Raw genomic sequence first — 23,327 nt, 5'->3', positions numbered from 1 at the left:
CTTTAATCACAATACTTTGTAATCACTCCACATTGTCCATGCAACACTTTCACTTCGACGAGTGCAATAAAACGTTAATATCTCAGCCTGTACTATAATGTTTATTCAGACATGAAGCTATTCGTATTATTTCCGGAGAACTATCGTCAAATGCCGGCAATCACAACGCGACGCCGCCGTCTCCGCGACCTAAAATGTTTTCCAAAAATATATCAGACGGTGTGGTGGCTCTCACTATGCTTGCACGCCTAAACGTATAAAATGGACCGCTTTAAATTATTGGTTATACTGGCACTTGTACTGCAAATTTGCCAAATAAAGGCAATTACTTCGACAAGGAGTCAATTCCCTATCTGTAAGTATAAGTTGTGTGTCAAAACTGCCGGTTTATATTTGTAATACGTATACCTTAGTAAAACTAAGTACAAAGAAAAGAATTGTAACTATCATGCAACTCATTGGAAATACTAGGCCTAAGCGTCAACAAATCTGCTTATTTAATGTAAAAAGTGTACCAGGAAACCATTAAAGAAGTTGATCTTATAGTAGTTTATGCAACAGTGATATAATAAGGGTTCTTAAAATTCAAGGGTCGAAGTTACAAAACGAGACGTAGTCGAGTTTTGTAAAAAAAGACCCGAGAATTTTAAGAACCAATTATGAGCTGTTGCATACATTACTTTTTCTATGACAGCTGCAGCAAAAAAAAAAAAAAAAAAAAAGAGTTATTATTAAAAAAAAAGAGATTATTTAAAAAAAATTGAGTTATTATTTAAAAAAAAAGAGTTATTATTGTAAATGAAAACATACCTCTTTCAATCAAGATGATCGGAACTTGTATCTTTAAAAAAAATAAAGCAGTTGTATTATACTCATAAGATGACTGCTAGCAGTCATCTTATGAGCCTATAGACAAATCATTCAAATGACATTGCTTTAGATATCACTGTCAGTCATTTAATTGACACATTTAAGTGCTGGAGTAGAAAAAAAAACTAAATGAATTGCAAAAAATTTAAAATGTTTATACTTAAATCCACACAATTTCAAAATTCTTGTGAATTAGGTAAGCAAAATTTCAGGTCAAAAGTTAACTAACAACAAATGACAAAAGATGTGTCTAAAGATTTTGGTTCCTTTTTTTCTTAACACGTTTCAAATAATCGTTTGTTTGAAATTTACAGGGGGATTGTTCACCAGGTTGTCAGATCATAAAACAATAGAAGTGTTCAGAAAATTTGCAAATGACTCGAGACGTTCGTACTTTGGCAAAGAGAAGATTTCAAGAAGTCCTGACAGCTTTACAGTGTCGTTGGAAAGTAATACATACTTTATTTATATAATTCGCTTTACTTTAAACTACTTAATCCGTTCGTTTCTGTGTAATTTTTATTTGAACTTAGCAGATACCTATATTTTTTAAATGTTTATACTATAAAAAGAAGAACAGAATTGGACCATGCTACTCTGCATGGCACTTGTATTGAACGTGTGGAACTGTCATCATTAATGTCTTTCTAAGAAAATATGACGCTTTAATTTTCTTAAAAGCAGAGTTAGCCTAGACTCTATCGAAGAGAATGAAGTGTTAAAGTTTATGACGTCTTCTCATAGATAGTTTCCGAACAATGACAACATTATTAGTAAATACCTAGAGATATAATAATATACATTTTCCTATCGAACCATAGTTTTTCTTATGGACGTTACTTAAAAACTATGAAATATCACGGTATTTTGAGGAATTTTACATTTTTATTCATTTCAGTGTGCGATGACGGCTTTCAATCATCAGCGATAGTTGACGCCAGACCTACCAGAGGAATTTGTGACAACGTGTGTTTACGTAGCAACAAATTACAGGTAGTTTTAATTCGACAATTCAAAATATTGGACATAAAGTTCACTTCTCTTCTTATATTTTTTTCCTAAAAAAATATTTTGACTATCGAGCGCGAAGGAAGTTTGATCTTCCGACATTCCTAGGCTAGGTAACGTTTAGTCCGAAACATATTTTTTTTTTATTTTAAAAATTTATGCTTTATTTAAAACTGGAGTGTAAAATACTTTTAATACAAAACCTATTTTTATTCGCATGCTCATCATTATTAATTGCTTGATTATCAAATAATAAGACTAGTTCTTTTTAGGTTAAGTTTATTTTGGTCAAATATTTACGTCGATCATCTTAGTATAATTGTATGACATTTTAAGATTCCACATCTAACCTTGGATTGGGAGCCAGTGGTATCAACGCCTAAAGAAGGTTTTACAATTTCCTATTATCCACCCCCGGAGGTTATCTCGAAAGTTTACGCTACTTATATCAAAAAGAAGGATTGGGATCGATTCTCATTTATGTACGAAGACGAAGGAAGTGAGTTTACGAAGAGTTTGATATTATTCATAGGTTTAGCCTTATATTAGTTGTCTAGGCAATATTATGACGCGCTGAACGTACTTATGTATTTCGAAAAACTAATTAATAAAGTTTTGAAACTAGTGTGACATTGACATGATGTGGCATGATACAGTAATAAAGTTTCACGTGTGTGTGTAAGAGTCATTCGTCCTCCCTCTGACGTTAGAACTCCCCTTACCGTGAAATACATCCACGTTGACGGATTTTTATTTACTTATACTCGGAGAAGTCTAAAAAAGCGGCCAAGTGCGAGTCGGACTCGCCCATGAAGGGTTCCGTATTTAGGCGATTTATGACGTATTAAAAAAAAACTACTTACTAGATCTCGTTCAAACCAATTTTCGGTGGAAGTTTACATGGTAATGTACATCGTATATTTTTTTTAGTTTTATCATTCTCTTATTTTAGAAGTTACAGGGGGGGGGGGACACACATTTTACCACTTTGGAAGTGTCTCTCGCGCAAACTATTCAGTTTAGAAAAAAATGATATTAGAAACCTTAATATCATTTTTGAAGACCTATCCATAGATACCCCACACGTATGGGTTTGATGAAAAAAAAATTTTTGAGTTTCAGTTCGAAGTATGGGGAACCCCAAAAATTATTGTTTTTTTTTCTATTTTTGTGTGAATATCTTAATGCGGTTCACAGAATACATCTACTTACCAAGTTTCAACGGTATAGTTCTTATAGTTTCGGAGAAAAGTGGCTGTGACATACGGACGGACAGACAGACGGACAGACAGACAGACAGACATGACGAATCTATAAGGGTTCCGTTTTTTGCCATTTGGCTACGGAACCCTAATAGTGAGGTTGAAACTCCATACTCACAAAATTATCAGGCCACGTTAGTAACAAAACTTTTATTTGTTTTCTTAGTTTAGTTAGTCCATAATTATAACATAATTATTACCAATTTTTTATCTGATAATATTTTTAGTCTGTTATCTACATCTGTTATCTATCTGTTGACTCCATGGATGTTTCCTGGTTTTTATTGTATTGTACCCTTACTTTTTTATAAACACCATGGTAAGTGCTTGCTACCTGATGTTTTGTCTATTGACTGATTAAAATGGGATAGCAAGAAAATTAAATATTTACATGAACATTTTGTGATTTAAGGTTTTATTCGTCTCCAAGAAGTCATTAATACTTGGGAAAATGACAAAAAACCTATTCTCTTCAAGAAAATATATTCTGAGGGCGACAATAGGGAAACATTTAAGCATGTTTTTAAAGTTGCTCGCCTCAGTTACCATATAATAGACTGCAAAGCGGATAATATTAAAAAGTATTTACAGGAAATCACAAGTGTAGTGAACTACACCGCATACCAAGTAAGTTATTGATTACTATCAATGTAATTGTCTAAGTCTATTAGGTACTTAAATCTTGTTTTACATCTTTGGGCAGCTGTATCTCAAGACCTATGCTACCTAATTTATGTACCACATTCCTTGCAAATAAACGATATTTCTATTTCTATTTCTATGAGGTAGGCCATATCGGATTTATTTTGTTAAATTAAGTACTTAATGCTTAAAAGTCTTCTTAGTGCCATAAGTTAATGCGTTAAATTATCAAAATCAAAAAGTCCGAAGAAGTCCGAAAATATTTAAGTAGGTACTTAGGTAATGGTTTTTCAAGTATTGTACAATGACCCGGATGGCTTTAGAGGTCATGAGCATTTCGTCAATATTAACATACAGTAGGTACCTATATTATTATAAAAAAAACAGCCGATCCTTTGTTACCTAATGCAAGATGAATGTAGCATTTCAATGGTAAACGTTTTGTCATATTTTTTCTTCTTTCACTGTTTTGGATTCCGACAAACTTGTTCACTTAAACGAATTTCTATTTCAGAATATTCTATTAACATCCTTAGATGCATACACGGTTGACTTGACTTCAATAAACATCGAAGGTAACGTGACTACTTGGCATTTAACAATGGAACAAAAAGACAAATGGACTGATAATCGTATCGATAATCCTAAAAAGGCAAGTAAAGAAACACTATTCTTCTACAATAGAAGCGGGCGGTGCGGCCCGTGCGCGTTAAGGCGTTCGATCGACACTTCACGTCAATAAGCAGCAGGGTATCTTTTTACCAGATTGTGGCAGCAGGTGTCACCTGTACCTGAAGATTCCGCACGCTCCGTTGCTCGTTGGAGGGTCCTACCATCTTGTGGCCGGAAAGTGACGGAAACTGAAACTTACTATTATCACTTCGCGCAATAAACGGGGGGTTCACATGCAGGGGGCCGATTTTTGAAATTCGACCGCTCGATTTCGGGTATTTCGTTCAGTAATATCTCCATTACTATGCATGTAAATTCTACTCATAGAATTGAAAACGAATGGTCAATACCACTAGATTCCTAATTTCTATCGCTCATATTTCAAAAATCAGCATTACGCCGTTTTCCACCGATTTTCGAGTGACAAAATCGAGCGATCGAAATTCAAAAATCGGGCCCCTGGAAAACACTCACGCTACAAATGAATTGTAAACAACGAACAAATCAACTTAAAATAAGACTGAAACTGATATTTACAGCCTGATTTGGTTGCAGTTACACAACACGTTTAACTAAATAATGAATTGAAAACAACGAATAAACAAATCAGTTTAAAGTAAGACTGAAACTGATATTTACAACCTGATTTTTTTGCAGTTAGTAAACGTTTAACTAAATACCAACGGGCGATATTGGCTGCCAAAATCACTTCTCATATTTAAATATTGTCTTTTTTCAAGAATAGCGCTTATTAACAATTTATTCACACGGCATTACTTTCAGATTGAAACTTATTTGGCGGCTGATGCACTCAGTCATCTCGAGAAATCTATTAAATACATGTTAGGCAACATTCCTCATAGCTTATACAATATACCACAACCTCCGCCTTTGTGCTACGATGGACAGACTCGGCCATGGGAAATGGGACCGAATCTACGGGATGCTTTACTTTCGCCTAATGTAAGTAGTCTTTTTTTAGGTCGTTTATCGTCAATAACTCACGGCTCTACTGGTCGAATACCTATCTGCTTTATTCATCCAGTCGCCCCAACCCCGCCATCTCATCAACTTATACAACTCACCTATATGGGCCCATTTCGACTCAAGACATTGACGAAAGGTGACGTATTTCCCATCATATATTGCTATTGATTTGACCCACAACGTTATCGCTATTAATCAATATTGCTTTGGCATACATACTTAACAAATTATATATAATGATGAGCATAAAAAAAAACTTACTGTTTGAGATTACTTTTTGCTATTGGTTTGACATTACTTGTCTTGTTGTTCATATCAGTATGAGCGAAATGTGAATTCAAATTATGATTTTACAATTCGTAGCTAAACTGGTACTTTAAAATAAATTTATTTAATATTGTTTATAATAGTGCAGATAGATAGGTACCTGCTCTATAATATAATCTTGTTTAGTTTAAGTAAATAATTCTAATTTTCAGACTGCAATAAGTCAGGGATTCACCGGAAACGTAGAATTTGACGATAAAGGAAAACGTGTTAATTTTATATTACACTATTCCAAACTGAACAATGAAAGCCAATTTGTATATGTCGGCAACTGGAATTCCACGACGGACAAAATAGAGGATATAAACTTGAACTATGTTCCTGATGTTAAATCAAATGTTACTTTTAGGGTGAGACCTATATCCACTCACATGATTCCGATTTTAACAAAAGGTGCCCTGAACTGCTCTGCCATTTCGCAGATACGACGGCACAGTGTCATGATATTTTCAAAAATCGATAACTTTACTTCTGCTAAAGCATTTGCAACGATTCTTTTGGTTTTTTAATGATAAAGAAACTAAGAATTTATTTTACTACTATAGCATTGTGCTGTTATAATAAAAATAATTATTAAAAATTCACAAAGTTGACCCAATGAAATAATGTCCGCGTTATAGTAGAAAACTATTTTTAATTAAAAATCTAAATCGATAACGTATCTTTTTTTTGTATTCAATTTAAAGAAGACTTAATAAGCTTTTAATTGGTACTAAACATCTTGATAGCTCACCTATGAAATTGCCGAGTAAAACTAATTCAAATTCCGATAAGAAACTTTCGAATTGCTCAATCTGCTGTGAAACTATATATTATGTTCATGATTTTTTTGTGGCTAATTTAGACACTGAAGTACTAAAATATAGTAAAAAACAGTTTAAGACACTAATAATCTTGAAATAAAATGCATAACTTATGCAATTATAACGATGATAGTAGCTATATAACTTAAAATAACAAAAGAGTATCTACGTACCTACTAAATTTTGGTGTTTTTATAATTGCCGATCACCAACAACCGAACTAACTTATAACTACACTAACACGTTTAATACATCCACCATAACACACACTTCACAACATATTAAGCACAATAAACCAATAATAACTATTAACACATAAAATTATACTGATTACAAACGTAAATAAGCCGGTAAACTGACTTCTTCCATCTCAAAAATAAAGATGGCTACCCATTTAGGGTGGAGACACAACAGCGCGCGGTGCAGATGTTCAACAGAAATAGGAACTTTAAAATTGTAATACCTAATTAATTATTTATTTAATCGTATAATTATTTAGTTTATTCAATGTAAATAGCAAAGAAATATTAGTAAATACAAATTATAAGTAAGTAGTAAAAAAAATCCCAAAACGCGTATGCAACGCGTCTAGTACACCACATGCCTTACGATATGCAGAAATGCTTTAAGCAACCACAGTTGCCGGGTTTGTACTTACAATTTACCGTCACATGTTTTGATCGCTAATCCTGTGTAATACACAGTGATTTAATACATTCTATGGTTTATTAATGTAACTTAATAATCGAACTATTTAATGTCTATTGGTTGCCCAAGATATATTTAGTAATCTTAGAAATGTAGGGCATTCAAATAAGAAACACGTCAAGAATCTACAGAACTATTGTTTTGAAGTGATATTATTTGGTCATCAATATTAAGTAGGTCTAAAATATAGTTTTAAACTAATAGACCAATAAACGCGGAGTAGTTTAATATACATTACTAATAGAAATATCTAAATTTGAATACTTGAGGCATTTTAAAACACGCAGCAACTTTTTACACATCGCACTTCCTGAACAACTTGCAAAGTAAAATAGATAAGAAATACTGTGGTTGTGTCTATATGGTTGAAACATTTTTTAAATATTGTCACGTTGGTAGTCTATGTTTTAAAAATTGTTTATACCGTATCTGTGCAGCCCTTCACAGATAATAAATAAAAAACCGCATACACTCCTTTTGCAACTCGAGTTGCGACGATCATTTTAGAGGTGCGCAATCTTGAAACTCTAGTTGCTGGAATCATGTGAGTGGATATCTACACAATTACCTAAGGAATAAAATGGTCTCGAGATTAATCGAGGCAATCAATCGCACTTGTCAAGTAGGTTAGTCCTACAGTACTCCTATGCCACAGTCCACAGTTCATTTCCATTAGTGGTTTCCCCAGAGCCACGAAATGCGGCGCATAAAGTATTAAAGTATTCTTGACCAGTGCTTTTGATCGCTCGGGGCCACATACTCGTAAGATACGACACGTTGTCATGCTTGATTCGTAATGATAAGAGAGTTAAGGCATAGCCCACTTTATAATAATTTAATGTTCAAATCTGGAGCAGCCCAATTGAAAATGTAAATCACCCTCATTCACGTCTACAACTACTTATAACTCTATTTACTCTGTAGGAGAACTAGCTAAATATATATTACTCGTGTGGTATAGTATTATTTGGTATTATTAATCTGTTTTAGGTAGTAACTCGGAAAGAAGCCCCGTATTATATGGTGCCAAAAAACGGTGATAAACCTGAAGGTTACGTCATCGATCTAATGGAGGAAATTTTCAAACATATCAGAGAAAAGGAACATCCCGGATGGTTTCACGTAGTTGACGATCCTGGCCTGAAAGTTGGTGGCCCAATAGAGGGCAGCAGGAGATGGTCCGGATTAATGGGTGAAATAGTGGAACATGTAAGTAGAAATATACTTTAAAATTAATACAATACATACTATTAATGACAAGGTTTTTGTATAACGTGGGATTGAAGAGGAAATACAAACTAATGAAAAAGAGAATGGACCGGGTGAGAGATGATATGAAAATAAAATATGCCAATAAGAACATTACGGGCGACAGAGAGGTATGAAAGAAGACCCGATCTCAAGTGAATGAAACAAGGGCCAACCAGAATATGGCTATTTTTTTTTGTATGTGATCTTTAACGGTATAATAACTTTTTTTTTGGAAAATAAATACAGGATTGTAAAATTATAAATGCTGACAATTTTAAAGATTAGAAACTTTAGTTTTATGTCTAAGACCCGATTTGTTATGAAAGAAGAAATTGTTCTTAGATCTCGGATCCATGTTCGACATTACATTTTCATATTATTGGTACCTGCTTGTAAATTTCAATATTTTGTTTGAGTTAATGTAATGGCTGTTTTACCATTGCGACTGGTCTATTATTTAAGTATATCCTTTAAGAAAAAAAACGAAAAGTAGGCAATTCATTTAGCCATAAGCCGTATGCGGAAGTTAATGAAGTCCAACAATAACACGCTGTTTGATAACTTTTATTATTTCCTAGAAAGCACATTTCGCAATTTCCGACTTGACTATAACATCAGAACGGAATGCTGTGGTAGATTTCTCAATTCCGTTCATGAGCTTGGGCATCAGCATGCTGTTCAAGGTGGACCCTCCGCCGGACCCAGATATGTTCTCTTTCGTCAACCCGCTCTCCACTGACGTTTGGCTGTACCTCGCTGTGGTGTACATTATTACATCACTTGTTTTACTAATCTGTGCTAGGTAAGAAATACCTACTTTTTTTTTTAATTATGCAAAAAGTACCTAATTAATATATTAATTTATGCATGTAAGCACTATTCTCTACAAATGCATTAAACTTCTTAATTTTAGAATGAGCCAAGAAGACTGGGTAAACCCGCACCCCTGTGACCGCAACCCCAAGCAACTTCAAAACATTTGGAGCCTTTACAATTGTATGTGGCTGACGATGGGTTCAATCATGACTCAAGGGTGTGATATATTACCTAGGTAAGCAAAGCATACTAACGATTAAACTCCGCTATTTGTTCCTTACGATACTAGACACAAGAGACACAGTAGACAACTATGACTGGCGAAGGGCAAACCTGGTCGTCTAGGACTAGTAATTTACTATAAAGTTGTCTACTGCTGCAGGGGTGCCGGATCTCGGTGGATAGCGGGCACGTGGTGGTTCTTCGCCATGATTGTGACGGCCTCGTATACGGCCAACATGTCGACTTTCATGAGCAACAATCGTCGTAGCAACAACATCGAGAGTGCGAAGGATCTCTCAGAGCAGACAGCTGTCAGCTATGGTGCAATGCTTAATGGCTCCACGCATAAGTTCTTCCAGGTGAGGCTCATGGATTGTTTTTGCAGTTTGCGTGGTATTCTCAGGTACCTAGGCGAACCAACACCTATTTTAATGGCACCGCACGCGGGCCTTGTTGCCAATAAAGATAACATTCAAATTCAGACTAAGCCAGCGTTACTGCTGCAGCATTAGTGTGCTTCATAACTACCAACTACATTGGTGTAGGAAATGTCACCATTGATTTTAACGCTGGTGCAGTCCGAATCCAAATGTTACCGTTAGATGGCCAGTCATTAAACTTTTCTTCTTTCTAGAGCTCAAATGATCCAGTCTATCAAAAGCTTTACCAAGGGATGTCTACCGCCAATCCTACAACACTCACAGCTAACAATTATGAAGGAATGGAGCGCGTGTTACGGAGTAAAGGAAAATTTGTATTCTTTATGGAATCGACTACCATTGAATACTTTATGAAGCAAGACTGTAGATTGAAGATGGTTGGAGGAAAACTAGACTCCAAGGATTACGGAATTGCAATGCCTAAAAGTAAGATGAATTTATGTACCTACGTATAAAAAACCTGCCATATAGTAGAACATCCATCGCTATATTGCGTAATCAATCACTGGCCAAATCATGAAACGCGCAGACGTTTTAAAATTTGACTACAACAATTTGTTATTGGTATTAGTTTGAAGTGGTGTATAGTTGAATAAAATTAAAAATGTTTATCAACGTTGGGCTATAATAGAAATAAAGTGAGGAGATCAATAACTATAATGTATTAGTTGTACAAATAACTGAATGGTCCACCACCATGAGGCGTCAAAATAATAAAACTTTACGATGTGACAAATAACTTTTTAGGGTTCCGTAGCCAAATGGCAAAAAACGGAACCCTTATGGATTCGTCATGTCTGTCTGTCTGTCTGTCCGTGTATGTCACAGCCACTTTTTTCCGAAACTATAAGAACTATACTGTTGAAATTTGGTAAGTAGATTTCTGTGAACCGCATTAAGATTTTCACACAAAAATAGAAAAAAAAAACAATAAATTTTGGGGGTTCCCCATACTTAGAACTGAAACTCAATTTTTTTTTCATCAAACCCATACGTGTGGGGTATTTATGGATAGGTCTTCAAAAATTATATTGAGGTTTCTAATATCATTTTTTTCTAAACTGGCCGCGTAGCCAACGTGCCAATCGCTTACGCTCCGTAGCGATCGAAACGCAACTGTCACTGTCGCACTAATATGGAAGAGTGATAGAGAGACGCAAAGCGATTCGATGGCGAAGCGATAGCGATAGTCACCTTGGCTAGGCCGCCTGAATAGTTTGCGCGAGAGACACTTCGAAAGTGGTAAAATGTGTGCCCCCCCCCCCCCTGTAACTTCTAAAATAAGAGAATGATAAAACTAAAAAAAATATATGATGTACATTACCATGCAAACTTCCACGAAAAATTGGTTTGAACGAGAGCAGCTAGTAAGTAGTTTTTTTTAATACGTCATAAATATCCTAAATACGGAACCCTTCATGGGCGAGTCCGACTCGCACTTGGCCGTTTTTTTGTCTTTCGACCTTCACCACTAGTTGCTTATTAGAACTTTTAAAACGTCACTAATCTGTTAGTGATATAAGTTTGTCAAAGGACTGTCTCATTTCAAACATAGAGAGAATCATCCTATCTTTGTCTTACCCTAGTACTAGCACCCAAAAGAAAAGGATGGGTATAGTTTTTTTGTTATTATTACTGACAATTTGGTTTGACCAACTATATCATAATTTTTTGCGTTGCATAATGTCATTTCATGGACTGTTCTCGTTTCACGAAACAGGTAATTTTATGATTTAGCTATATCACTTTGAACACTTGTAGTACCTATACAAAAAGACAAATATGGAATTCGTTTTATTTACAAAGATCTACATTTCAGACTCACCGCATAGAATGGCTATAAACAACGCAATATTGCACCTTCAGGAAAAAGGAATACTTCAAGACCTAAAAAATAAATGGTGGGTTAAAGATCCCGACCGCCCAGATATCGAGGAATGCCAGGTAATTTATAATTACTAGCTTTTTTGTCTCGTTGTCTGTTTATAATAGAATCCTCCAGGTCATAGACGATCCACTTCAGATTTAATATAATATTATATCAGCGTAATTTAATAATGATAATCATAAAGCTAGTCTGAAAGTGGAGTCTGATATATATTATAAAAATCAATACAGCCTTATAAATCAAGGCGCACCAGAACTATTTCCATGATTCTTGATACTATCTCCTCATTATCATCATCATCCTGCCCTTTTCTCAACTTATTTTGGAGTCGGGCCTTCTTGATACTAGGTATCTCCTGATATTTGCTTTTACGCAGGGTATGTTAAGGTGTCTTTTAGTGAAGTTATTTCAGAAAAGAAAGCAATAAAAAAATGCTACTTGGAATAATACTTATCCGTCACGCAAATATTCAGTCGTTTTTCTCTAACGAAATCGGTTACCATAAACCTGTAATAATTAGGTACATATTTTCCTGTTGAAGTAGAATTTTTGAAGTGAAAACTTCTTTTAGCGGCGCTGTGCACTTTGTGATGGGGAAAAAATTTTAAACTCGCGAGATCGTAAGACGTAAGATGTCATTGAGTTTTCACTTCTGTCGGCACTCCCAGAGTGCAACCCGTTGTTTTTTTTTTAAATCATAATGTCGTTATCTTACAGAATGATGACTCAAGCGGAAATAAGGAGAAAGAGGACAGCGGTTCCGTGCAGATGAAAAATACGAGTGGGATATTCTTGGTGCTCGGTGTTGGGGGAATTTTAGGTTTCATCGTTGCGATTATCGGGTTCTTCTTACATTCCCATGAGATCGCCGTCAAGGAGGGTGTAAGATTCATAAAATCATATTTTATTATAGTTTGTTCTCAGTTTTTACAAATCCTCAAGCGTATCAAAAATGTGTTGCAGGCGCTTATTTAACTTGCACTGTACGTAATGTTTGCATTTCCTTTTATTTTTTAACCAGGGGCCTTATTCGACATGCCACTTTTGACGTCGCATGTTGAAGTTCATTTGAATCTGAACAATCATGGGTTGTCGAATAGGTAAAGTGTGTCACCTGTCAGTGAATCTCATGTAAACAAATCATTTCATCGCTAGACTTGGTTGTCTATTGGTATGGCCGCCATGTTTGGATTTATGACATTTAAAAGGGGATTCTATGGCATAGAGTAAACTGCATTTCTATTTTCTATAGTTTTTTGATTCCCCTACTCGACGCAAGATGGAGTTAACAGTCAAATTTCGATCTTGGCGTTATAAAAATAAACCGCAAGAACATGACATGCAGTTGCGTTGGTGTAGATCTATCATGAAAACGAATATATGACAATTGTCCAGAAATAAAAAAAACTTGACAATAAACATACAGCAATACATATACCACTAAATGTCAAAAAGAAAACAGATTTAGTATAATTACTAGGTAACAAATTATATATAAAGTTTAAATTTTAAACCAATCGTCGTGGGTCCTAACCCCGGCTCTTAGCAATGAACATCTTGTAACTTGTGTGAAAAATATCATTTGATATTACACCAATTACTTTATGGTGAAGTAAAATATCATGAGTCATGAGGAAGACGGAGTAGCCAGTAGCCACAATAAGCTATATTTTTGTCCTCTGGGTTAGATGGCAGTGAAATAGGGAGAGATAGTGAAGAATGCGGCAAAATAAGCATTTATTGTGTTGTTAGTAGTTAGTAGACTAGTTTTTTTTTCTAAAAATGAAAATTGACGCAACAGCAAGCTCATAGCCCCCTATGAGCCAGTCTGTTAGGTGCAGGCTTAAGGGCTAATCCCGGGGGAAGCGGAGCGTCGGCGACTAGCTGGTGCATCTGCTTATTAACCTCTTCTCACTTTTACCTCAGGTCCTTTGATTAATAAATTAAGGTAAAATTCGTAAGAACTAGTGCCTGTGTCATATTCTAAATTGGACGCTATGCCTAATTAGTTGTTATAAATTAAATACAATAATTATTTTTTTAATTAAATTTATAACAACGCAACGTGGGGTTATTCATGATGAATTTTAATGGCTTATATAAGACAGCGGTTGTATATTGCCTCAAAAATTTGGATTTTGTCAGTTTGAATGAACAGCAAACTGGAGACATTGAGATTAATTTTAAACTTATTATTTTAGGTGTTCGTAAGAAATAAGGTATTGACAGACATTGACGGAAAATCGCGAAAACCCGGCCAGGTGCGTCGGACCACGCAAAACGGAGGAGGATTCCATACTTACTTCTTCTACCATGTATCCATATGCCAAAATAGCAACAAAAAAGCCGAACAAAAATACCGTTTCTTCGCAGCACTAGATTTCAGTCCTTTTTTTAGAAAAGTAATATGTTTAGGTACATAATATATATATATATATACATATATATATATATATGTAAGTAATTTTGTTATGTGAAACTTATATGTTGTGTTACGAGACTTACGAGTAGGTAACTTTAAACTTTAACAGCCTAACAGATCCCAATAAGGCCTAGTTTACCCTCTGGGTTGGAAGGTCAGATGGCAGTTGCTTTCGGAAAAACTAGTGCCTACGCCAATCCTTGAGATTAATTGTCAAGCGAACAATAGGTTCTCATGATCCGTGGCAAAATCGAGATAACGCGAGGAAGAATAACTTTGTCACAAGAATATTTGGCCAAATATAAATCCTTACTCTCGTGTATTTGACCTACCTACTCGTATTGAGTCGTATTTTGCCACCTAGTAGCCTCGAATTGGTTGTTATATGTGGCTTTCCATAAATTAAGGGTCCTTATGCTTCAATAAGGACGTTTTCATGGGGTCCCGTTGTTTCCCATAAAGTTTTCCTCCAGGAACAGAAAGTTGAATTCTCATAATGTTGAATTATCGAAATGTTGGATTCTCAAAATGTTGAATAATATTTTCACGGATATCACTGATATCAGACTAAATCAATAGGTAGGTAGGTTAGATTCGTTAGGTAGCTTCAGATGCCCGAAGGGCAAATCGCCTAGAAATAGGAGCCACGCGAAGCGGGGCTCCCTAGTTAAGTTCAAGTCAAATTCAACATTTCAGGATTTCAACATTTTAGGAATTCAACTTTATGTTCCTGGACGAAAGTTTTAAGTCATAATGTATTGTTTGTCATATTATCATAACTCATAAAACTGAAACCGTTAACATTTCAAGATTTTAGTTAGGTTATCCTATAGATAGGTTAGGTTAGGTTAGATTTGTTTTATGGCAATCCTGAAAAGTGACGCGTTTCTGAACCAAATGAATTATGACTAACGAAAATTCGAGCAAACAATACATTATGGCTTAAAACTATCTGGGAAACAATAGAAACCCCGTTTTCATCTGAAGTTGCAATAGAAATTGAAAAAGCCACATTTTTTCAAGCTTTTACTTAGTTTCATCTGTCCCGTTGGTTGTCTGTCTGTTCCAATGTGGTTCCAATCAAATCATGCAAATTAAATCCCAACAAAAACATAAATGTGAAATGAGAGCCAAGTTCAATATTGAGAATACGTGTCGTTGTTGACTCGCCGACAAAAGAATTGAGATCTATATGGGTGCCAAGTTCTGTGCTGTGTAGAAAATCCTGAAAATATAAAGGATTTGTCTTGGCTAGTTTTTAACAACAAACCAAGTTTTTGAAAAACTAACAGAAAAATATATATTACCTATATGCCTATACGTAAAAACTAGCCAAGACAAATCCTTTATAATCTCAGGATTTTCTACACAGCACAGAACTTGGCACCCATATAGATCTCAATTCTTTTGTCGGCGAGTTAACAACGACACATATTCTCAATATTGAACTTGGCTCTCATTTCACATTTATGTTTTTGTTGGGATATCATTACTTTTTGTACAGAAATTACTATAGTATTCATCATGAAAGCAGTTTGCCTAAGCTGAAAAGGAGACCCTCGCTAACGCGCGGTTAATTGTCAAAAAGTTTCAGTTTCACATTTTTTCTTTTGTATACGCCTTATAGTCTACTTTCATTCCAAATATCAAGTTTCTAAGTAATCTAGAAGTGGGCTAGGTTTTTGGTCTATAAGTATTTTTTTTTCCATCGATATATCAATAATTTCCAGTTTTCAGATTTTTCCCTCTATATGCACCTAATAGTCTACCTTGATGCCAAATATCAAGTTTCTAAGTCATCTAGAAGTGGGTTAGGTTTTTGGTCTATAAGTATTAATTATTTTTTTTCCATCGAAATATCAATAATTTCCAGTTTTCACATTTTTCCTTCTATATGCACCTAATAGTCGACTTTGATGCCAAATATCAAGTTTCTAAGTGATCTAGAAGTGGGTTAGGTTTTTGGTCTATAAGTATTAATTATTATTTTTTCCATCAAAATATCAATCATTTCCAATTTTCACATTTTTCCTTCTATATACACCTAATAGTCTACCTTGATGCCAAATTTCAAGTTTCTAGGTCACCTGGAAGTGGGTTAGGTTTTTGATCTATATGTCAGTCAGTCACAAAAATGCCGGTTTTTAAAGGTTAATTTATCAATAACTGTTTGAGCTATGTTTATGAAATAGTGTATTTTGAACAAGCTAAGGGACTTGAATACATGTGCCAAATTTCATGTGTGTAGGTTAAGTAGGTTTCAAGTTGTGAAGGGGTCAAAAGTAGCTCGAAATGGTTCGTGTAATATTACACACGGTTGCTGCGTCGCCAGTTCCTTTTTCTTTGAACTTGGCTGGACACGCTACCGCGTGTCTAGATTTGACCCACTTCTCGGGTGTTCAATGAAGCTGAAAATTTACATAAGTACATAATATGTAATATGGGTGACAATACAATATTTTTATGGTTACCATCGAGCTGATCTGATGGTGATGATACAGACAGTGGTCTTTTAAGTCTTTTTAACTTTGTGATAAAACAACGCAACTTAATTATATTTGAAAATATTTAAAGAAAAATACAGTCAGAAATTAGAAATTTTGTTATCTAACCTCTCTATCACTCTTGCATATTCGAGCGATAAAGAGGCAAATAGCTGAGTTTCGATTTTCGCACTTCCCGATAGGCCCCTTTGTAAACAAACCGCCTTGATGTGTCTATGTCAAATTTTTAATTGTCTGTGAAAACTTGTTAAAAAAAAGTTTAAAACAAAGGCGTAGGCAAAGAGTAGTATAATATGTATATAGCTGGTCAACCAAATCTTGTCAGTAAAAAAAGGCACGAAATTCAAATCTTCCATGGGACGATATCCCTTCGCGCCTACATTTTTCAAAATTGCCGCCCTTGTCTACTGTCAAGATCTGGTTGACCAAGTATACCTATATAGCGCTGGCGGTACACCGAGAAATTCAGTAAAATGCTGCAAATGATGTTAAAGGTATGAAAATCGGTACGATTGATCTGTAGAACATTTGAAACAATTTGACCCGAAGCACCAACAAATAAAAAGAAAACGAGAGGAGTTATGACGTCATCTTTTTTTGTAAGGAATAAAAAAAATATTGTTTAAAAACCTATCGTGTTTGGTATTAAACGAAAGGGCTTTCTGAGCCGATTCCAAACATATATCACATCATTACATTTCAGTATTTTTTTTTTATTATAATATAAATAATTTTCAAAACATACCAATTAAGTTTGGGTTTCTCCAGATACAATACGGCAAATTTTTTTTTGTAAAATATACCTCTAATCTTATACCTAATATCCTCATATCTAACCCTAATAAAGCAATTTTGAAATTATATACATTTAGGTTTTATTTTTATTTTTCAATTTTACATAGTGTGATCTATGAATCTCTCAATTAAATATTTAAAAAGAAAGCATAAAATTAATATATAACGGTTTTTTTCAGAAAGTCGCTTATATCTCGGAATCTATAAGTCGTAGTAAAAATTGTCTATGTAATAATTAAGAAAGAATTAACCGAAAAAACTCACCTTTAACGTCCCCCCTTTCCCGAGTTCTCCGCCCCCCACTCATCAGAACTTTTTCTTACTTAAAGCTTAGATATTACCAAAGGAACATGTAATAGTATTTTATGCAACTGTTGTTTAAGAGAGGTCAAAAAAGGCGAGTGGCGTGAGTAACAAAACAACAAACAACAACCGAAAATTGTTAATAAAGACGCCACTAGTATTTTTTGACTCAGTTAAACAACGTTGCATACAATACTTTTTCTACGACCAAGCACTTACTTTGAAATGCAATGAAATAATAATAAAAATGGATGATGATGATTGTTTCATGTCCTAATGTGATAGGTTGTTCAGTGCGTGGGATTCTTAAGGGGAACGAAAATTTTATTATTTTTGCGCTACGACGCACGGTTTAGGAGATACAGCCCTATAAATATTTTTCTTCCTCTTTTTCTTTTTTTTCTTTTTTTTTCTTTTTTTGTGTTTTTTAAATCTTACTTAGGGGTTTCTTAAAGGGGAACGAAAATTTGATTATTTTTGCGCTACGACGCACGGTTTAGGAGATACAGCATTATAAAGTTTTTTTTTTGTGTTTTTTAATCTCTTTTTTGTGTTTTTTTTAAATATTAATTAGGGTTTCTTACAGAGGAAGGAACATTTTAATATTTTTGCGCTACGACGCACGGTTTAGAAGATACAACCCTATAAAAAAAAAATCTTTATTTTTTTGTTTTTTGTGTTTTCTAAATATTACTTAGGAGTTTCAAAGGGGAACGAAAATTTGATTATTTTTGTGCTACGACGCACGGTTTAGGAGATACAGCCCTATAAAGATGAAAATAATCGTACCATTAACCAAAACATGTATATGGTTTACTCATCTGTCAGAAATGACAATTAAAATTAGATTGGAAACAATGTATTCCATACAATATTTTTTAAGTGGTGATTACACGAAGTATCGTAAAAGTGCCAAAAAGATACTGCGTGTATGCACAAATATTTTTTTTGGGGAATAGACTAAAGACTTGTGTTGATAACTATAAGTTAGGGGTTTAAAGGTGTGTGCACGACCCTTTAAATGACAAATAAAAGTACGGGAGTAGAAAAAGCAAGTTTCAATACTCTTATTTTACCCGAATGACATTATTACTCGTATTGAGTAATTCGGCAGGGCTATTATTACACTTTGTAAAATTGAAAAATTAAAAAAAAAAACCTAAATGTAAATAATTTCAAAATTGCTTTATTAGGGTTAGATATGAGGATATTAGGGATAATTTGAGGTATATTTTACAAAAAAAAAATTATGGTATTGTATCTGGAGAAGCCCAAACTTGGTATGTTTTGAAAACTATTTTTATTATAATTTAAACAAAATGACTGAAATGTAACTATGTGATATATTTTTAGCATTGGCTCAGAAAGCCCTTTCGTTTAATACCATACACGATAGGTTTCTAAACATTTTTTTTTATTTCATACAAAAAAACATGACGTCATAACTCCTCTCGTTTTTTTTATTTGTTGGCGCTTCGGGTCAAATTGTTTCAAATGTCCTAAAGATCAATCGTACCGATTTTCAGACCTTTAACACCATTTGCAGCATTTTACTGATTTTCGCGGTGTACCGCCAGCGCTAGAAGTGGGCAGCAAAGAGTAGTATAATATATAGAACAGTCGGCAGTCAACGTTTGTTCCTAATAAATATAACATTGATGAATCAAGGCGGTTTGTTTAAAGAGGGCCTGCCGCGATACCAATTTCGTTATCTGCCACCATTAAATTTCGCTCGTATATGCAAGAGTGATAGAGAGGCAGATAACGAAATTTCCCCCCACCCCCCTTTGGATGGTTCTTGTTTGAGTTATAATGTCACTGTATTGAGGACTCAACCTTTCCATTTTTAAAGTGTTTTTATATCGACATGACACTGGCTACTGTAGTAAATGCCAAAAAAGAAAAAAAAAACGCTGTCATAGTAATCGTCAATCGAAATAAACAACGTACAAATATCCAAGAAAAATTTGCAAAATAGTATATGATAAATATGTAAAACATCATTAATTATCGAATTAAGATTACATACAACTTTGTGTAAAAAAAATTGAGGCAATTATACAGCCCGATTATACGGGTTACATCTTGAAAAAGATGATTATCTTGGAAAGAAGAGTAAATATACATAGGTGAACATAATGGTGAACAAAGGTATAGTCAAATAGGTAGGGACATAATTCAGGGTTTGCTTGTCTGGTCCACGCATGCTGTACCTATCACGACCACGGCACGGCCGTCTCCTGCTAACTTTTCGCTATAATAGTAAAATCATAGGTCTAATACCTATGATTTTAATATTATAGCGAACAATATTTCATGTTCATGATCTCGAATTTAAGACTTTAGCTTAGATTTATGGCGTGCGGCCTAGCGCGCGTTGCCTCTATGAGGAGCTGTCAAAGCGCTTTATATCTGTATGCTTTTGATGATGCGGATCAGCATTCTTATCCAGCGGGGCAAGCGGGCAGCCTGCAGAAGGGCACCCTACCGCACTTGGTAGGTCACTACACTCACTACCAGGATTTAGGGCTAATAATTTATTTATAAGTTTTTAATACCTTTAAACGAGCAATTCTTGTAAATTTATTTAATTATTTATATGTATATATATTTCGGGGATCTCGGGAACGGCTCTAAACGGATTTAGATGAAATTTGCTATATGGAGGTTTACGGGGGCGCAAAATCGATCTAGCTAGGTTTTATCTCTGGGAAAACGCGCATTTTTGGGTTATTATATGTTTCCCGAGCAAAACTCGGTCTCCCAGACATTAAGTTTTTAATTTAAGTGTTTTTATCATGTTTCATATTTAAACTTACAGATGTCAATCACCAGCAGAGTTTTTGGAGAGGTGTGGTTTTCTTATTTCCTGTTACCAACCTGAAACACCATACCTACTTAAATATCAGAAAATAATAAAGTGAAGAAAATTAAATAAAGTTGAATGCTTAAAAACTTTAATGTTTTATTAAAATTAAACGAAAAAAAATGTGTAAACTGAAATAGATCTAATTTTTTTATTTGTAGTTGAATAACATATATGTATTTAATCTCCTTTAATTAAAAATCATCTCTGAGTAGATACATATTAAACAATAGGTACTTTTAGGTCTTGGTAGTAATGTTAGGTCTTATGACCTACTGTATTTGACTATATTACTTACCAAGACCGAAGCCTGACCTGTCAGTCACCAACTATTTTGATGCTCTTTGTAGGTAGCATCAAAATAGTTGGTGACTGACAAAGTTACCAAGTTACTAAGGTAGTAGGTACCTATATAGTAGGTAGCAGTAGCGCAATATTTAGTCAAAATATTTTGACTAATTTAGATTACTTTTATGCCAAAAAAGTAATACAAGCTATTCATGTTCCACTTAGTAATAAAATACGGACTTTTCTGAATATGTGGTTTACGAAATGTGTTAAGAGCCAACAGGAGTGGTCATTTCTCCATACAAACGTACTCGACTGTTTCCTCCGTGGGTTTTGAGGCTAGAGCAATGATTTTTTTAACACAGATTAATATTGTCAATAACGGTGTCGGACCGTTTTGCTTTTTTTGATATTTTTGTTTTTTAAGGCGCTAGAGCCCTTCAAAAATGGCCAAAATGGCCTAATTGACTATGCCGCAATGAGAGGCGTGGTATTCAAAACTGATATCAATTAGCCAAAAAAGCAAAACGGTCCGACACAGATAATTTCATAATCATTTAGATTTCCAAATTTGGTTACGATTGGTTAAGTTTTGGAGGAGGAAACAGTTAAAAGTAAACAGGAAACAGGAGGTTTCGTACTCGACCTCGATATTTGAGATTTTTACGCAGGATTTTTCACCTTGTCCTTATCGCATTAGTTTTAGGTGCCGCTTCCGTTAGCGAGACGGGTATATTTACCTAAAATATTTAAATCTCAGCTCCAACAGGAGGCTCTTAAGGTACAACTTGTGGTTTATTAACGTGGTTTAGAAATAGGCAGCTTGAGTTGAGAGAGGTGATGAGTAAAATGTTTCATTTTTTTACAATTTTGAGCGTTTATAGGAGAATGTGTGGAGCAAGCATTATTTGACGTGTAGGTGTGGGTTCAACAAAAAGATCGCTTGTCAATAAGGCATTCTTGCTGTTAAAATTCAATTATTAATAGCCTTTATCGACCATCAGCAATGTAGTCCCTTTTTGATTGATGGAAATTGTCACGTAAGTTCCACTACTCGCCGCCGCATCGCCTACAGCGCATTCGTTGGTCTATCGCTCACAAGATGTCATTAATTCATGTAAACTTACGTACTGAAAAAAAAAGTTTTACTCTTTGCTATAAATTACCCTTTCGCACGTCAAAAACTCCAAGATGGTGCCGAAGGTCATAGAGAACCAAGTCTACCTTTGGAATCATTACTTGTCAAAATTTGACATTAGCAATCCACAGTTAGGTGACAACCAAACCAAACCATTATAAACCTTAAAGTAATAATAAAACAAAGTTGTTTTTTGTTAAATTATTGTTTGTACCAAATGAACTTCAGCACTTGATGAACTTCAAATGAACTTCAGCAGTTGAATTTCAAATGACGCGAAATCTGACAGTTGCACATGTCGAATAGGGGCCCAGGCATCTGAATAAGTTAAAAGTTGTTTAAAAGACTCCATCCAACTTGGCTGACAATAAACAGCTTCTTTTAACATCAGAAGGTTGTGTCAAGGTTGAAAGTCTTCACCGATCGATATATATTAAATTCTATTTTCGAATACTGGTATTTGAAATGCAGATTCTGGATTCCCAAGACATACGCTTCAAAATTTTTATATTTGAATATACATGCAATCAAGGAAAGAACCAAAGAAACGAAAATATCATTGTCAAAAATAACTCGATTCAGCATTTTTTTCTAGATATCCTACAAAGAAGCATTAGCAAGTGAATGGCGCGTGTCCCTCGACCCCCGCGTGCTGAGCAAGCCAGCAGCGCCGCCGCGCTCTGCCGCTCCTTCCATCAAATCCACATCTCCGAGCCGAGAGCGCTCCCGTTCCAGAGCTGCGTCCGTGCTAGGCTTCGCGCAGTCGTTTATCAACTTGAATGAAGTATACTAGTCCGCCGACCCCTTGTGCTGAAGGTCAAGCTCTACGTTGGACCGAAGGCCTGGATATCGCTAATGTGCGTGGGCAAAGATAACTACAGAAAGGCTAATAGTGCGTACAAGACCTTTTACGTACCTACCTCTATTCTATTACAACTAGGTTACTAAAACCACCCACTTGTTTTTTTTATCGAAGGTCTGATTTTGTATATTAAGGTATAATTAATCATTCATTTGCTTTTTACATTAGGTATATTCAATTAATTTAACAAAGTTTTGAACTAATTTGGAGCAGGTTATTACTAAAAGCAGCATATTTTACGATAACGCGATTA

At 34.8% G+C, this 23,327-nt stretch overlaps 1 protein-coding gene across 1 annotated transcript; it reads left to right on the top strand.

Annotated features, from left to right (window-relative positions):
- Window positions 1–8: 8 nt before the first annotated feature.
- Window positions 9–23,011, top strand: LOC134651316 (glutamate receptor ionotropic, kainate 2-like). Its single transcript, XM_063506376.1, has 16 exons — window positions 9–355; window positions 1,185–1,319; window positions 1,769–1,863; window positions 2,215–2,377; window positions 3,553–3,767; window positions 4,297–4,434; window positions 5,238–5,417; window positions 5,921–6,118; window positions 8,270–8,488; window positions 9,109–9,332; window positions 9,444–9,581; window positions 9,729–9,927; window positions 10,203–10,434; window positions 11,828–11,952; window positions 12,614–12,778; window positions 22,808–23,011. The coding sequence occupies exons 1-16, from the start codon at window positions 262–264 to the stop codon at window positions 23,003–23,005; spliced, it is 2,718 nt and encodes a 905-aa protein (XP_063362446.1). The 5' UTR covers window positions 9–261; the 3' UTR covers window positions 23,006–23,011.
- The last annotated feature ends 316 nt before the right edge of the window (window positions 23,012–23,327 follow it).

Source organism: Cydia amplana, chromosome 10, assembly GCF_948474715.1.
Source record: "Cydia amplana chromosome 10, ilCydAmpl1.1, whole genome shotgun sequence".
Lineage (NCBI taxonomy): Eukaryota > Metazoa > Arthropoda > Insecta > Lepidoptera > Tortricidae > Cydia > Cydia amplana.
The sequence above is the reverse complement of the archived record's forward strand: the minus strand, read 5'-3'. Positions and strand labels throughout refer to the sequence as shown.

Bases quoted from the DNA above. Each gene is read 5' to 3' on its own strand.
- LOC134651316 (XM_063506376.1), top strand. From the start codon at position 262: ATGGACCGCTTTAAATTATTGGTTATACTGGCACTTGTACTGCAAATT. The intron at 3,768-4,296 runs GTAAGTTATTGA...TTTCTATTTCAG, and splicing joins TGAACTACACCGCATACCAA to AATATTCTATTAACATCCTT. The intron at 9,928-10,202 runs GTGAGGCTCATG...TCTTCTTTCTAG, and splicing joins CCACGCATAAGTTCTTCCAG to AGCTCAAATGATCCAGTCTA.